Source organism: Pleurodeles waltl, chromosome 8, assembly GCF_031143425.1.
Source record: "Pleurodeles waltl isolate 20211129_DDA chromosome 8, aPleWal1.hap1.20221129, whole genome shotgun sequence".
Taxonomy (NCBI): domain Eukaryota; kingdom Metazoa; phylum Chordata; class Amphibia; order Caudata; family Salamandridae; genus Pleurodeles; species Pleurodeles waltl.
The window spans coordinates 1,515,486,880-1,515,502,745 of record NC_090447.1 but is presented as its reverse complement, the minus strand read 5'-3'; the positions used below and the strand labels follow the sequence as shown (position 1 = coordinate 1,515,502,745).

Below are 15,866 nucleotides of genomic sequence, written 5' to 3'. Positions count from 1 at the left end.
GAGAAGAGAAAGGCAAAATAGCTGAAGACAGCAGAAATTGATTCCACAAAGCCCTAGTAAGTGTCTTGCCTCTAGTTCCTTACAATAACAGAAGTGGTTTTGGAATATAAAGGTTCTCTACATGGTCATGGACATGCAGCCCCACCCTGAATGCCTCAAAACTGTACTGTATGGATTGCTAATAGTGTTTTTTGTTGTCCTAGGCAAACACGGATCATGCGTGGGCGCCATGACAAAGGCCTTTCCTTGCAGACTGTTTTGTTGAACAGGGAAGGTCCCTTCTACTGGTGAAAGCAGATAGCGTTTACCAAGAGTAAAGCAGCACAAGCTCGGTGGTGGCAGCTGGGAGGAACGTACTGAGCAGGGCGAGCCAGGCTCCCCAGTACACTTCAAAAAGGTGCTCTTTGATTCAGCAAGCGTTCAAGGAAGTCACCGGGCACACGGTCTCTTTTTAATAAAACACTAAAACCAAGTTTTTTGGTAGGACGTGTGTTCTAGGACAGGAAAGGCAAGATTAAATGATAGGATACTCGTTTTCAGTTATATTATAGTGCAGTAACAGTTGAAAGAGTTGCATTTAAGAGCAGAGGTGCAGCAACATGAAGGAAGTTAAGAATATCCACATGGTCTGGCTGCAAGAGAAAGACAAACGCCCTCCTTACAGACAAGATCTTGATTCTTTCAAAAAGTGTTAAGTATGGGCCTTACCTCTTACCATTTTAGGACATACCTAGTCCTATACAATTGAAGGATGGATTGAGTTGTATACAAAGATATCACATCAAGTTACTTCCTTTTTTCATATTTTACACTTTATTGGTCTTTTTTGCTCAATATTCTTGCAAGGTACACCTACATATGTGTATTATTGTCCTTGTGGAGCTTGTCCTATAGATTTAGCTGCAGTCTCTTTAGACTGAAATCTCGAATTCTGGAGCATCATTTACTACTTCTGCATAATTAAAAATCTGGACTTGTGCATACATTACCCATGACCACTACGGTTTGACAGCACCCCTATTGAACACCGAGGATGTATGTGTTCCATACTGTGCGACTCAGGAAAGGCTTAAGATGAAATGTAACATACTGTGATAACTGTTTAAATAAGACAGAAAATTGGTCTATACTAAACATTATGATGTGCAACTTCAGTTGATGTACACATTTTAGGCAGGAGAGAAGCAAGAATGAATTACCTTCACAAAAAACATACAAGGCTGACTGAGGCACTGATGAATAATTAGAATATGATTCTTGATGAGGTACAATCATTTATATCTGTTTTCGGGAAAGGTGGCCTATAAGTTGGGCCAGTAACATACTTTGGACAACACTTAGTGAAATGCAAGAGTAGACATTTTTTGAGTTGTCCAGCATGGACTCTTCATCTGGTCCACATACCTATCTCTGCGAGCAAATGGAGGGTGACGAAACGTGTTCCTAACTATCTTATTGTGCTCAGTCCTCTTATGGGTTTCTTCACATTATGCTACCCATTTAGACATAAGCCCAATCACAGCACCATCAGATAGGCATCCTTTCAAAGGTGTTCCTCTCCCTCTCTTGGTTTGTAGTGGGTACCTAAGGTACACCTTATAACAGGTCCAGTTATCTCTTAATAGTGTAGTGTGGGCGGTGTATAGAACCCAGGGCTCTGTAGAGGTAGCTGTGGATGAGCAGCCAAGACTTATCTAGGACACATGCAAAGTTCATGCAATACCACTGCAGTCACGCAGCACTTACACACATGAAAGAAAATACTCAGTGTTACAAAAATAAAAGTATTTTATTTAGGTCAAAAATACTTTACAGACTATACTCCCTTAGGAGGTAAGTAATACATATATACACTACTATGAAGAATTGTGCAAGAAAACAGTTAGAAAACAGAGAATTCGTGAAAATCACAATAGTTAGAAATGGGCCTAGGGGGAAACACAGACCATATTCTAAGAAAGTGGAATGCGAATGTCCGTTTCCCCACCTAGGCAAGTGTAGTGTGTAGAGGGGCGCTTGGAGTATTAGAAAACACCAAAGGTAAGTAATAAAACCCACCCCAGAGCCCAGGAAAGCAGGAGTAAAACACAGTTATCGTCCTACAACACATAAGAACACGAGAAAGAAGATTATGCAAGAACCAGAAGAGACCGCAAGACACCAACGATGGATTCCTGGACCTGAAGACTTGTGGAAGAAGGGGACTATGTTTAAGAAGCACTGAAGAACCCAGGGAGAACAGGAGCTCCTGTTAACCCAGATGAAGGAGCAAAAGAAGAGCCACTGGTGAGGAACAACAGTCAGTAATGCACCTGTAAGGAAATGCCTCCTTGGCATGGTTACCCCCTGACTTTTTGCCTTTGCTGATGCTAAGTTTTGATTTGAAAGTGTGCTGAGGCCTGCTAACCAGGCCCCAGCACCAGTGTCCTTTCCCTAACCTGTACTTTTGTTTCCACAATTGGCACACCCTGGCATCCAGGTAAGTCCCTTGTAACTGGTACCAAGGGCCCGATGCCAGGGAAGGTCTCTAAGGGCTGCAGCATATCTTATGCCACCCTGGGGACCCCTCACTCAGCACAGACACACTGCTTGCCAGCTTGTGTGTGCTAGTGGGGATAAAAAGACTAAGTCAACATGGCACTCCCCTCAGGGTGCCATGCCAACCTCACACTGCCTATGCAGTATAGATAAGTCACCCCTCTAGCAGGCCTTACAGCCCTAAGGAAGGGTGCACTATACCATAGGTGAGGACATAAGTGCATGAGCACTATGCCCCTACAGTGTCTAAGCAAAACCTTAGACATTGTAAGTGCAGGGTAGCCATAAGGGTATATGGTCTGGGAGTCTGTCATGCACGAACTCCACAGCACCATAATGGCTACACTGAAAACTGTGAAGTTTGGTATCAAACTTCTCAGCACAATGAATGCAAACTGATGCCAGTGTACATTTTATTGTAACATACACCCCAGAGGGCACCTTAGAGGTGCCCCCTGAAACCTTAACCGACTACCCGTGTAGGCTGACTGGTTTTAGCAGCCTGCCACACTCCAGACATGTTGCTGGCCACATGGGGGAAGAGTGCCTTTGTCACTCTGTGGCTAGTAACAAAGCCTGTACTGGGTGGAGGTGCTTCACACCTCCCCCTGCAGGAACTAACACCTGGCGGTGAGCCTCAAAGGCTCACCCCCTTTGTTACAACACCCCAGGGCACTCCAGCTAGTGGACTTGCCCGCCCCCTCCGGCCACGGCCCCACTTTTGGCAGCAAGGCCGGAGGAAATAATGAGAAAAACAAGGAGGAGTCACTGGCCAGTCAAGACAGCCCCTAAGGTGTCCTGAGCGGAGGTGACTGACTTTTAGAAATCCTCCATCTTGCAGATGGAGGATTCCCCCAATAGGATTAGGGATGTGCCCCCCTCCCCTCAGGGAGGAGGCACAAAGAGGGTGTACCCACCCTCAGGGCTAGTAGCCATTGGCTACTAACCCCCCAGACCTAAACACGCCCTTAGATTTAGTATTTAAGGGCTCCCCAGAACCTAGGAACTCAGATTCCTGCAACCTAAGAAGAAGAGGACTGCTAAGCTAAAAAACCCTGCAGAGAAGACGGGGACACCAACTGCTTTGGCCCCAGCTCTACCGGCCTGTCTCTCCACTTCTAAAGACACTGCTCCAGCGCCGCTTTCCCCAGGGACCAGCGACCTCTGAATCCTCAGAGGACTGCCCTGCTCTAGAAGGACCAAGAACTCCCGAGGACAGCAGCCCTGTTCACCGAAGACTGCAACTTTGAAACAATGAAGCAACTTTGAAACAACTTGCGTTTCCTGCCGGAAGCGTGAGACTTGACACTCTGCACCAGACGCCCCCGGCTCGACTTGTGGAGAACAATCACTTCAGGGAGGACTCCCCGGCGACTGCGAGACCGTGAGTAGCCAGAGTTGCCCCCCCTGAGCCCCCACAGCGACACCTGCAGAGTGAATCCCGAGGCTCCCCCAGACCGCGACTGCCTGCTCCTCAGATCCAGACACCTGGTAAAGACTCTGCACCCGCAGCCCCCAGGACCTGAAGGATCCGAACTCCAGTGCACGAGTGACCCCCAGGAGGCCCTCTTCCCTTGCCCAGGTGGTGGCTACCCAGAGGAGCACCCCCCCCCCCGCATCGCTGAAGAGACCCCTTGGTCTCCCATTGAAACCTATTGAAAACCCGACGCGTGTTTGCACACTGCACCCGGCCGCCCCTGTGCTGCTGAGGGTGTACTTTCTGTGTGGACTTGTGTCCCCCCCCGGTGCCCTACAAAACCCCCATGATCTGCCCTCCGAAGACGCGGGTACTTACCTGCTGGCAGACTGGAACCGGGGCACCCCCCTTCTCCATTGAAGCCTATGCGTTTTGGTCACCACTTTGACCTCTGCACCTGACCGGCCCTGAGCTGCTGGTGTGGTAACTTTGGGGTTGCTCTGAACCCCCAACGGTGGGCTACCTTGGACCCAAACTTGAACCCCGTAGGTGGTTTACTTACCTGCAAAAACTAAAACTCTTACTCCCCCTAGGAACTGTGAAAATTGCACTAAGTGTCTAGTTTTAAAATAGCTATATGTGAAAACTGTATATGCTATTTTGCTCAGTCAAAGTTCCTAAAGTACCTACCTGCAATACCTTTCATTTGAAGTATTACATGTAAATCTTGAACCAGTGGTTCTTAAAATAAACTAAGAAAATATATTTTTCTATACAAAAACCTATTGGCCTGGAATTGTCTTTGACAATGTGTTCCTCATTTATTGCTTGTGTATGTACAACAAATGCTTAACACTACTCCTTTACTAAGCCTACTGCTCGACCACACTACCCCAAAATAGAGCATTAGAATTAGCTCTTTTTGCCACTATCTTACCTCTAAGGGGAACCCTTGGACTCTGTGCACACTATTCCTTACTTTGAAATAGTGAATACAGAGCCAACTTCCTACAGCACCCAAGACAACGGATGCGGGTTCCTGGTTGGTGCAGATGACGTCCCACCCCAGATGGATGATTCCAGTCTGGTTTGCATTGCTGGATTCCGCCAACAAGCCTTGGCACACACAGCACATGGGTAGCAGAAAATGGCACTGCCCGGAACCAGGAGGGACCTGGTGGACTATACCTAGGAGGGGGGAGTCAGATGAGGCTCTTAGCAACTCAGAGAGCCCATAGAAGACCAGGCAGCGCGCACAGGAGTCCCACAGCACGGGGACAAAGGAGGTGCAAAAGGAGGCCAATGCAGCACTACAACAAGGGATCCCACGCTGCCGGAGAACCACTCAGGAAGCTGTGTGTCACAGGATAGAGTACTGGGGGCTGGAACTGCACAAAGGATTTAGTGGAAGGATGCCAACAAGCCTTGGCAGCTGCAAAACACGTGGTACATAGGGGTACTGTCTTGCGTGGGGAGGCAAGCTCTTACCTCCACCAAAGTTGGACAGTGGGCCGTCAGGACTGGCGGGACCACTTCAGTCCCCAACCCGTGAAGCAGGATCCATGCAGCTCATCAGGAGAGGGAATCCACGCCACTGGTCATCGTAGTAGGGGCATGCTGAAGCAGGGGAGTGACTTCTTCATCCCAAGGGAGATTCCTTCGCTCTTCTGATGCAGGCTGTCCTCAGAGGATGCACAACTGGGAAACAGTTGCAGTTGCTGGCAAGAGCTGGAAAAACAGTGTTGCAGAAGGTGTCTTGCTTCTTTGTTGCAGTTGTAGAGTTCCTGGGCCCAGATGCAGTTTCTTCGGTAAGAAGTTGAAGTGGAGGATGCCTACTGGAGTCTTGCAGTCCAAATCTAACGAACCACCCAAAAGAGAGACCCTAAAGAGCCCTGAAAGGGAGATAGGTGCTTACCTGGTTAGATGACCTATCAGGGGAGGGCTCTGACATCACCTGCTGAAACTGGCCACTCACATGCTCCCAGAGTTCCCTGCCAACCTTGAATTCAAGATGGCAAAACCCACAGACCCCCTGGAGGAGCTCTGAGCACCACCCCTGGGGTGGTGATGGACAGGGGAGTGGTCACTCCCCTATCCTTTGTCCAGTTTCACACCTGAGCAGGGACTTGGGGGTCCCTGAACCGGTGTAGACTTTATTATGCAAGGAGGGCACCATCTGTGCTCTTCAAAGCATTTCCAGAGGCTGTGGGAGGCTACCCGTCCCAAGCCTGTAACACCCATTTCTAAAGGGAGAGGGTGTAACACCCCTCTCTGAAAGGAAATGCTTTGTTCTGCCTCCCTGGGCTCGAGCTGCTTGAACAGGAGGGCAGAAACCTGTTTGAGAGGTGTCAGCAGCTGGGGCTGCCTGAAAAACCTCAGATGGCCGTAATGGTAGTACTGGGGGTCCTCACAGGAGCCCCCAGAGTGCATGGAATCATACAACCAATGCTTGCAAAAGCCTTGGGGTATGATTCCAACATGTTTGATACCAAACATGGCCATATTCAGAGTTACCATTATGTAGCTGAACACAGGTAAACGTATTTAGAGACACAACCCAGAGGGGAAAAAACTTCCACAGAAAAAAAAGGTTTTTTGTTAGAAAAACCCTCACCCACCAGGGTTACCCCTTGGTGGCATGCTTCATCATTGGGGTTCTTCCAGTTCTGCTGCAGAACGAGGCATGCTGCGACTGACGGAATATGTGGGAGCACGGTTTGTATCAGCGATGGTGATGCTAGAAAAGGATAGGAGTAGTGGGGTCTTGGTAAATTAAAAATACCCCCCCCCCCCCGGATATTACTAGTGTAATATGTCTCACAGGGGTGGTATGATTAAAAAGGGGTGTCAGGAGGGTGGGTATATTATGTACATGTCCTCCTTAGTGGTCTACATGTTTCGGAGTTTACCCCTAAACTCCTCTTCAGGACCAAAGTGATCTCCCTAGTATCTCTCCTTGTGCGCCTTACACTAGTAGAAGTACTTTAACTATTTACTGTGGTAAGGGGATATATACCAATTAAATGAAATACTATCCATCAGTGTCAATGCTCTGCTGGGCAAATTTTCAGTGTTTATGTAATTGTATCATAGGTCCTCCGGGAGGGGTGTGTGCTTATAGTCGCACGTTCCTCAGTGTGACACTCCTGCCTTAAAACCTGCTCCTCACCTCGCCGTGGCCTGAAATAAGGAATACGTTTACTGAAGCTTCAAGGAGGATAGACCCTCCCCTTTATCCCTCCTTCTCCCCCCTTTGTTTAGCTGGACATAGGTAGTCACCTATGTCCAGTGTACCCGTAAAATGGCGTCTCCGCAATCACGAAATTCGGGGAAATGGTCGTGGGGGCACCTCGGCTAGTGCAGGGATGCCCTCACACACAGCTGCTCGGCACCCTGCCCTCAGGGCTGGAGGGCCTGCCATAGGGGTGAATTATAAGCGCCTTGGTGTAGTGAAAAAAACGTGGCAGTAAAAGGGTGCGTGCACCATATCACTCAGGCTGCAATGGCAGTCCTGCAGAACCCTTTGCATGGGCTCCCAAAGGGTGGCAAAAGAAATGCTGCAGCCCATAGGGATCCCCTGGAACCCCAATGCCCTGGGTACCTAAGTACCATATACTAGGGACTTATAAGGGGGCACCAGTATGCCAATTTTGGGTGAAATACTGGGTTACCAGTATGCAGTGACAACATTTAGAGGAGAGAGCATAATGACTGGGGTCCTGGTTAGCAGCATCCCAGTAACACAGTCAAACACACTGACTGGCAGAAAATGGGGGTAACATGCCAAAAAGAGGGTATTTTTATATATATTAGAAACGACATATGCCCCACTGGAGTACAATTTAGAGGTCACCAATACTGCAAGTCTTTTATTTTATTCTTCTTAGTGTCATGATTTAAGAGAGAAGAACAAGTAAGGCTTCATAATCCATCCTAGAGGTTATTTGAGCACAACAGTAAGTGCTTTGATTAGTCAAGCACGGTGCTAGGGGCTACAACGCAGGAAAACATTTTAACATAAAACATTTATGGTGAGACACATGCCAGTAGTTTTTACAGCTATACCAAAAGACTAATTTCATTTGAGATGAACGGATTTACTTTGAAGCAATCTGCTAAGTTAAATGAGGCCTTATCGGACACAGTGCCCTTGCCCTGGAATGGGAACTCTGTGCCATGTTCAAGGTGAAGGGTTCAAGAAAGGGTGTTCAAAGCTAAAGACAAGAACCAAAATGCTGAAAGTCTAGGGCCAGATGTACGAAAAAAGTGGTTTGCGATTTCCGAATAGTGAATTTTTGTGTAAATCGTAAACTGCGACGTACTACAGAGTGTTTCACACAGTTTGCGATTCACAAGTGGGTCGCAAGGGACCGGCCTCATGAGGCAGGTCGCAATGTTCAACCCATTAGGAACGGCGGCACTCACAGGGATGGTGGCCTGCTGGGGTCAGCAGACCACCACGTCTGTCACTGCTTTTTAAGTAAGAGTTTTTTTTTTTTTTTTTAAATAAATGCAGCTTATTTTCCTTAAAGGAAAAGAGGATGCATTTGAAAAATAAACATGTAAAGTTTTTTTTTTATTTGTTTAAGAGTGGGCAGTGGTACATGGGACCACTGCTTGTTCTTAAAAAAAAAAAATGTTGGCGCACTCATTCACAAAGGGGAAAGGGTCCTCTCGGGACCCCTATCTGTTTGCAAATGGGTTACCACCTCCTTCACGGAGTCAGTAAAGTATCAATGTTTTGCAACCGCATTCGGGTTGCAACACATTTATACATGCCCAGGCGATTCAGTATTAGGAAGGGATGCCCTAAACACACCCCTTCCTAATACCAAACCGCAAAAGCAAAATGCGATTCGGTAACATGTTACCAAGTCGCATTTTACTGTTTGTACACGGCAAAAAGCATTTTACAGGTCGCAAAGGGCCCGATGGGCAGGTTGCAACCAGTAAAATGCTTTGTACATTTGGCCATAAAGGTAACTCAAAGACGAATGTGTGAGCAGGGGCAAAATTTACATTTTCACCACAGGTATAAAGATCATAGTTTGTCTTACCAGACAAAATGAGGTTGAGCTCTGGTCAGGGCATGCAGAAGTATCAGTGAGCTAAAATGCTGGCCATGAGCGCACACAGGACTAGCAATTTTAAGTGTTTGGTCGCCTGCTTACCCAAAATTCCTCCTGCGGGTTTCTGGGCCTCTCTCCAGAGCAGCCATGACAGTGCTTGCTTTTGGTGTAACATTAGAGGGACCTGAGAATAACGAAACACAGCACAACGTGAGTTAGTGCACTTTCAGGCAGGCCATGGCAAATAAGGGTAGGAAGAAGGACAAGCGGGCATCTTTTTGATATCACGGTTTAATCAGAATTAAAAATAACGCACACTCCGGAACAATGTGATCCTCGAACACAAATGAATTTCACAGGCATAAACTGCTTCCAAACTGAAATGTTGATCGCTAAACAGCTATTACCAGTGCTTACATATGAAACATGGGATATGGCCACTAACATGAGAAACTCATTGACAGAGCAGTACATAGAAAATTGCATATTTATTAAATCTATATATTTATTTACACACACACATACACCCAAAGGGAATAGTAAAAAAAAAAAAAAAAAAAAAAGCACATTTCATGGTTGCCTGTGAAATATGGATTTCATCATAATAACAGCCCCTAAACCACTCGGCAGAGCTTTGTCAGGGCTATTAGAGTTATGCAAAAAGAACATATGATGGACGGAATGATGAACAGTGCAAACACTCTCACCCAAACACAAAGATCTGGGTATAATCCTTTTTTTTTTTTGCTCACCATGTCACCCCAGTTTGGAACCAGTCATATGCAAATCAGTCACGACCCTGTTCACAAGAGACAATCACTGTGGTGTTGGTGACAATAGTATTGTGGGATGGTCGAACACTGAAGGTCAGTCCGCTCCAGAGTGTAGGGATAGATAAAAAGTGGCTGCTGTGGGAACAGGTCCAAGCACACGCTGGACAGACAGTGCGGTTGATCATAGGAAAACAGACCAATGATTAGACCGGTCATTAAACATTCAGGCATTTGGGGGAAGGGTAGTTGGAAGACTGACTCATAATTAACCTCTTGGGTGCCCTGGACGAGCTGGTCTCGCCCTCGGCCACGGCTGCAGAGGACTAGACTAGCCTGTCCTGCACCTGGGACCACAGGGGAAGCACTAGCACTCCACCTGTGGGCCTCCCACCCCCTTCCTCTGGGCAGGGATGCAAAGGGAATCACTACCCCCCTCCCCCCCAAAGACGTCAGAACGCGACTGCGCAGTGACCTCAGAGATCAACCCCAGCGCCATCGGAAGAGAAATTAAAGCATTTCTCTTCCGATCGGAGGGTGGGGGTGGGCAGAGAGACATGAAAGGAAAGGAGATTGGGCTGCAAAAATGCCCACTAGACATCAGAAAGTTTACATTGAAAAAAACTAGACGCCCCTAGACACCAGGGATTTTTTATTTTCACGTCAATTTCACGCAAGGGTCGCTCCCCTGGGGGGCAAATTTAAGGCCATTTCTGCCTGTTGGGGCAGATCGGCCTATTTCTATTATGCCGATCTGACCCTAGAGGGGCACCAGGGATTGGTGCGTGTGTTCTATTTGGGGGTGTGGGGAGCATTACTATTGGCCATTTCCGCCCCCATATTTTTGAATGGGCCCAGGCATATCCCCCCCCACCTCAAATGGATGGGGACAGTTCTTCCCACCGGTGGGCAGATGGGGCAATTACCCCTGATTCACTCCCCAGGGGGGCAAAAAGCCTACTAGATGCAAGGGAATTAAAAAAAAATAAAAATAAAAAAAAATAAAGAAAATTGTGGGGTGGTGGCTGCCAACCAGTATGGGCATTGTTATGCCCCCACCCCAACTGAAGGGAGTAAAAGTCTTTCAGCTCTCCCCCCCGCACACTAAAAGATCTTATCCCAACAGCAAGCAAGAGGACATTTGATTATTTTGGGTTTTGGTTTTACATTTGGGCCATGGGAGCTTGTCTAACTCAAAATCGTCTCACTTGGAATTGTGAGGGCTGCACTTTTGGGACTTTGGGAAGCTGTCATGCAGAGAAATCTACGAGAACTAGATGCATCGGAAAACTAAACATCTGGGTGAGTCCAGGGTGGTGTGCTTCACATGCACCCCACACCATTTTCTTACCCATAATGCCCTGCAAACCTCCAACTTTGCTTGAAATCACACATTTGTGATGTAACCTTCCGGAATCTGCAGGTATCCACAAAATTCCCACCACCCAGCATAGTCACATCTATACTGATAAAAGTTCTGCCCCACTTGTCAGCCTAAAAACGTTATTTTTCCCCCCACAAACTGCCCTTTTTGAGCCCACTTTGGTTCCCCCCTCAATTTAAAACTTTTTTTTGGCTCTTCCCTGCCACAGGCACTTGGCCCCCCTACACAAGTGAGGTATCATTTTTATCGGGCGACTGAGGGGGACCGTTGAGTGGTCAGAAATGTGTGCCGGCACGGTGATCCCACACAGAAATGTGGGGAAAATGATTTTTTTTTTAGCTAAATTTGAGGTTTGCTGAGGATCTCCTGGGGGATCCACACAAGTCACATCTCCTTGGACTCCCTCGGGTGCCTAGTTTTCATAAATGTCTGGGTTTGGTAGGTTTCCCTAGAGGGCCGCTGAGTCCAGGCCCAAAAACACAGGTAGGCCCCCCACAAAAACAGATAGTTTTGTATTTGATAAATCCACGTAGTGTTTTGGGGGCATTTACTGTTGCAGGCACTAGGCCTACCCACACAAGTGAGATACCATTTTTATCGGGAGACCTGGGGGAACACTGGGTATAAGGAAGTTTGAGGCTCCCATCAGATTTCGGAACTTTGCACCACCGAAATGTGAGGAAAAAGTGGGGGGTTTTGTGCCAAATTGAGGTTTGCTAAGGATTCTGGGTAACCGCACCTGGTGAGAGTGCCACAAGTTACCCCATCCTGGGTTCCCCTAGGTGTCTAGTTTTCAAAAATGCACAGGTTTGGTAGGTTTTCCTAGGTGCCGGCTGAGCTAGAGACCAAAATCCACAGCTAGGCACTTTCCAAAAAACAGGTCAGTTTTCTTTGGGAAAATGTGATGTGTCCATGTTGTGTTTTGGGGCATTTCGTGTTGCGGGCACTAGACCTACCAACACAAGTGAGGTACCATTTTTTATCGGGAGACTTTTGGGGAATGCTAGGTGGAAGGAAATTTGTGGCTCCTCTCAGATTCCAGAACTTTCTGTCACCAAAAGGTGAGGAAAAAGTTTTTTTTTTTTTTTTTAACACCATAAAAAGGTTTGCAAGGGATTCTGGGTAACAGAACCTGGTGCGACCCCCACAAGTCACCCCATCTTGGATTCCCCTAGGTGTCTAGTTTTCAAAAATGTGCACGTTAGGGAGGTTTCCCTTGGTGCTGGCTTAGCTAGAGGCCAAAATCCACAGCCGTTTTAAAAAACGTGTCAGATTTCAATGTAAAAAGGTGATCATTAGGCCTACCCACACAAGTGAGGTACCATTTTTATCGGGAGACTTTGGGGAACACAGAATAGAAGAACAAGTGTTATTGTCCCTTGTCTTTCTCACATTTTTTCCCCTCCAAATGTAAGACAGTGTGTAAAAAAAGACATCTATTTGAGAAATGCCCTGTAATTCACATGCTACTATGGGCACCCCGGAATTCAGAGATGTGCAAATAACCACTGCGCCTCAACACCTTATCTTGTGCCCATTTTGGAAATACAAAGGTTTCCTTGATACCTATTTTAACTCTTTATAGTTCAGCAAATGAATTGCTGTATAACCGGTATACAATGAAAACCCATTGCAAGGTGCAGCTCATTTATTGGCTTTGGGTACCTAGGGTTTTTGATGAACCTACAAACCCTATATATCTGGACAACTAGAAGAGTCCAGCTGACGTAATAGTATATTGCTCTCGAAAATCTGCCATAGCTGGAAAAAGTTAAAGACGTGAACAGAAATGGCTCTTTTTTTCACCTCAATTTAAATATTCTTCTTATTTTAGCTGTTACTTTCTGTAGGAAAACCTTGACAGATCTACACAAGTGACCCCTTGCTGAATTCAGAACGTTGTCTACTTTTCAGAAATGTTTAGCTGTCTGGGATCTACCATGGGTTTTACACCCATTTCTGTCAAACTGGAAGGAGGCTGAAAGTTAAAAAAAAAAAAAAAAAAAAAAAAAAAGTAAAATTGGGGAATGTCCCAGTAAAACACTAAAAAATTGCGTTGAAAAATGTGGTTTTCTGATTCAAGTCTGCATGTTCCATAAAGCTGGGAAGATGGCGATTTTAGCACCGCAAACACTTTGTTGATGCCATTTTCAAGGGGGGAGGGGGAGAACACAAGCCTTCTGCAGCCGTTTTTTCTTAAAAATGAAACTGTTGCTGTATTTTGGCTAATTTCTTGGTCTCCTCCAGGGGAGACCACAAACTCCGAGTATCCCTAGGATGTTGGAAAAAAAGGATGCAAATTTGGCCTGGGTAGCTTATGTGGACAAAAAGTTAGGAGGGCCTAAGCACGAACTTCCCAAACAGACAAAAAAATAGGCCTGGCTTCTGAGGGGGAAAGGCATGGCAGCGAAGGGGTTAAAATGAGATGGTGTGGTGGAGGGTAGGACATTTGTTTATTTGCCCTAATATGGCATCCACAAATAGAAAGAATTGTGAATAGGTAAGCAGCAAGGAGAGTGTGGTTAAAATGTAAAGAAACAAGGCTAAAACCTACAAAAAAAAGGGGTAGTGACTTTGTTTAGCCTGCTGGAAGTATCCAGGTTTGGACTACCTCAGCATGCACGGATGCCCGAGGGGTGGGAGCTTGGGGGGGGGGGGGGGGGGGGGGGGGGGGGGTGAGTACAATTGGAGGAGTAATTAGAGTTATCTAAGGTGTTGGACTCAAACTTTCTACACTTTCTAAGGTGGATGCCCAAGTGAAAAAAAAAGGTATGGTCAGAAAGGTAGAGTGAATGGAAGGATTGGGATTCAGACCCAAACACTACCAGCAGGAGGCAATGGCCCACAGGTTAATTTTTAATTAACAGGTGGGAATTACAGTGAGCATCTGACAGCAAGTTGACATTTCATCATTGCTAGTTCAGGGGATTCGTATGAAAATATCCAAGAGAGACAGTAATTGATGCAACAACTTCAGTGGCCACTAGCAGACACATACAATATGAAGATAAAGGGGCACTAAATCCAGCAGAATAAATTACAACTTAAGAGCCTTGCCAATCTCCACAGTGATGCTTCCTTAGCATTTTCATGTTCACACCTTGAGTCCAGGTGGATCTTCCACAGTGGTCTCCGGCGATGGGCATGACTCCAAGGACTTGTGTAGGTGGTCGATGGCCTCACTTGTGACATTCCGCACCGCGCAGAGCCGATCTTCTGTCATTCTACCTCCATAGAGAGACTGCCACTGTGGGTTCACTATGAGAAAGCATTAGCAATTAAACAACTTTGTATGAGGGCATCAACCAACAGTCAACTCCCCTCCTAGTATGCTGGTGTGTCCTTGGCATACATGGCTACCAATGACAAGCCCTCTGAAACATTGTCTTAAGCAAGAATGCAGAATGAAACAAATTCATTCCAGAAGCTGGCAAAGCATGCTCAGTCAAGGGCGCAGAGTTTCGGGGGGGGAGGGGAGAACACACACACACTGTCACATCACTGTCAACCAATTAGGACGTTCCTCATTACCTCACAAATAAAGCTGGCTTACATATTTAACAAGCATTTACAATGCAATGAGTCTTGCGTTTGCTGAAGTCAGTTATTAGCATTGTAAATTCCTAACTGGTTTCTTGCCACAAATTTAAAATGAAATGTAAAATAGTTGATGAAAGCAAGCTAATTCAAAGCACCACGGCCGCCGTGAGTGCGAAGGAGAGGCACAAAAGGTTAAAGAAGTTCACTTGTAGCCAAACGTATCAGTAAATGTGCAATTATCCATGTTACAGGGTCGATGGCCAAGGCGGTAACAAAACTACCCCAAGGAGGGACAATTGTAAAGCATTTACCAATGATGATAAAGGATTTTTGAAAGGCAAGCCCATGAACAAGTGATGGTCGTGCAGTGGGTGTGGTTAAAAGCACACAGACAGATTACAACACGTCCGAGAGCACCCTCGACCTAAAAAGAGCTTTATTTTGAACATGTATGACAATAGATCATGTTCAAAGTAAAAAGGTTTAGACTAGATCCTATCAAGGATTTTGGGTGTAGGACAAGCATTCATGGATGCAAAATGAACTTACTGTGTAACTGGCACACAGAACAAAAATGGCAAACATTTTTTAACAGAAAACATATCAAGTACAGCACAGCTACTATTATTATAAACTAGAAAGGAGTCTCACTTTCACAAATTGTACTTTCTTCTGTTGGTGGCGCAGGTGGTGCGTCCAACTCCATCCCGGGGGATGAGTCTAGCCCACCGTCCTTTGTTAAGTGTAAATATAAGGCATGGTCAGTATAATGAGTGGTGTAACTATCCTCATCATCCTCATGTATTTTCAGAATGACATCAGAATCTGAAAGAGCTCTAGCTGTTGAAGGTGAGGGGCAGGACTGGTAACGTCATAGCATGATATAGGCTTGGAATAGACAGACGTCCAATTGCAAACAGAGACCAGTGCTGGATCCGTATCTTTGGCCAGAGACGTCTGTACTGGCCCCAGTACAAGCCTCGCAGCAGGACCCGAGTGGACAATCTGTGTCAGAGACAGACACACTGGCTGAGGCTCAAGGGGGGGGGGAGCCCCTGGGCTCTGCTGAACCTTGAATGTGTGCAGAAACGCAAGCAACATTTGCAACAGGACTTCCTGAACAGCTGCTATTTCCTGCCAAGGGGACG

At 46.4% G+C, this 15,866-nt stretch overlaps 1 protein-coding gene across 2 annotated transcripts in view; it reads right to left on the bottom strand.

Moving 5' to 3' along the window:
• Positions 1-15,866, bottom strand: part of TTF2 (transcription termination factor 2) — a 175,292-nt gene that overhangs the window by 112,028 nt on the left and 47,398 nt on the right. For both annotated transcript variants that reach the window (XM_069202809.1, XM_069202807.1), the window contains exons 9-10: positions 14,279-14,436; positions 9,127-9,208 (exon numbers count right to left, since the gene is read on the bottom strand). In XM_069202809.1, coding sequence (XP_069058910.1) covers positions 9,127-9,208; positions 14,279-14,436 — 240 coding nt within the window. The remainder of the gene's footprint in view (positions 1-9,126; positions 9,209-14,278; positions 14,437-15,866) is intronic.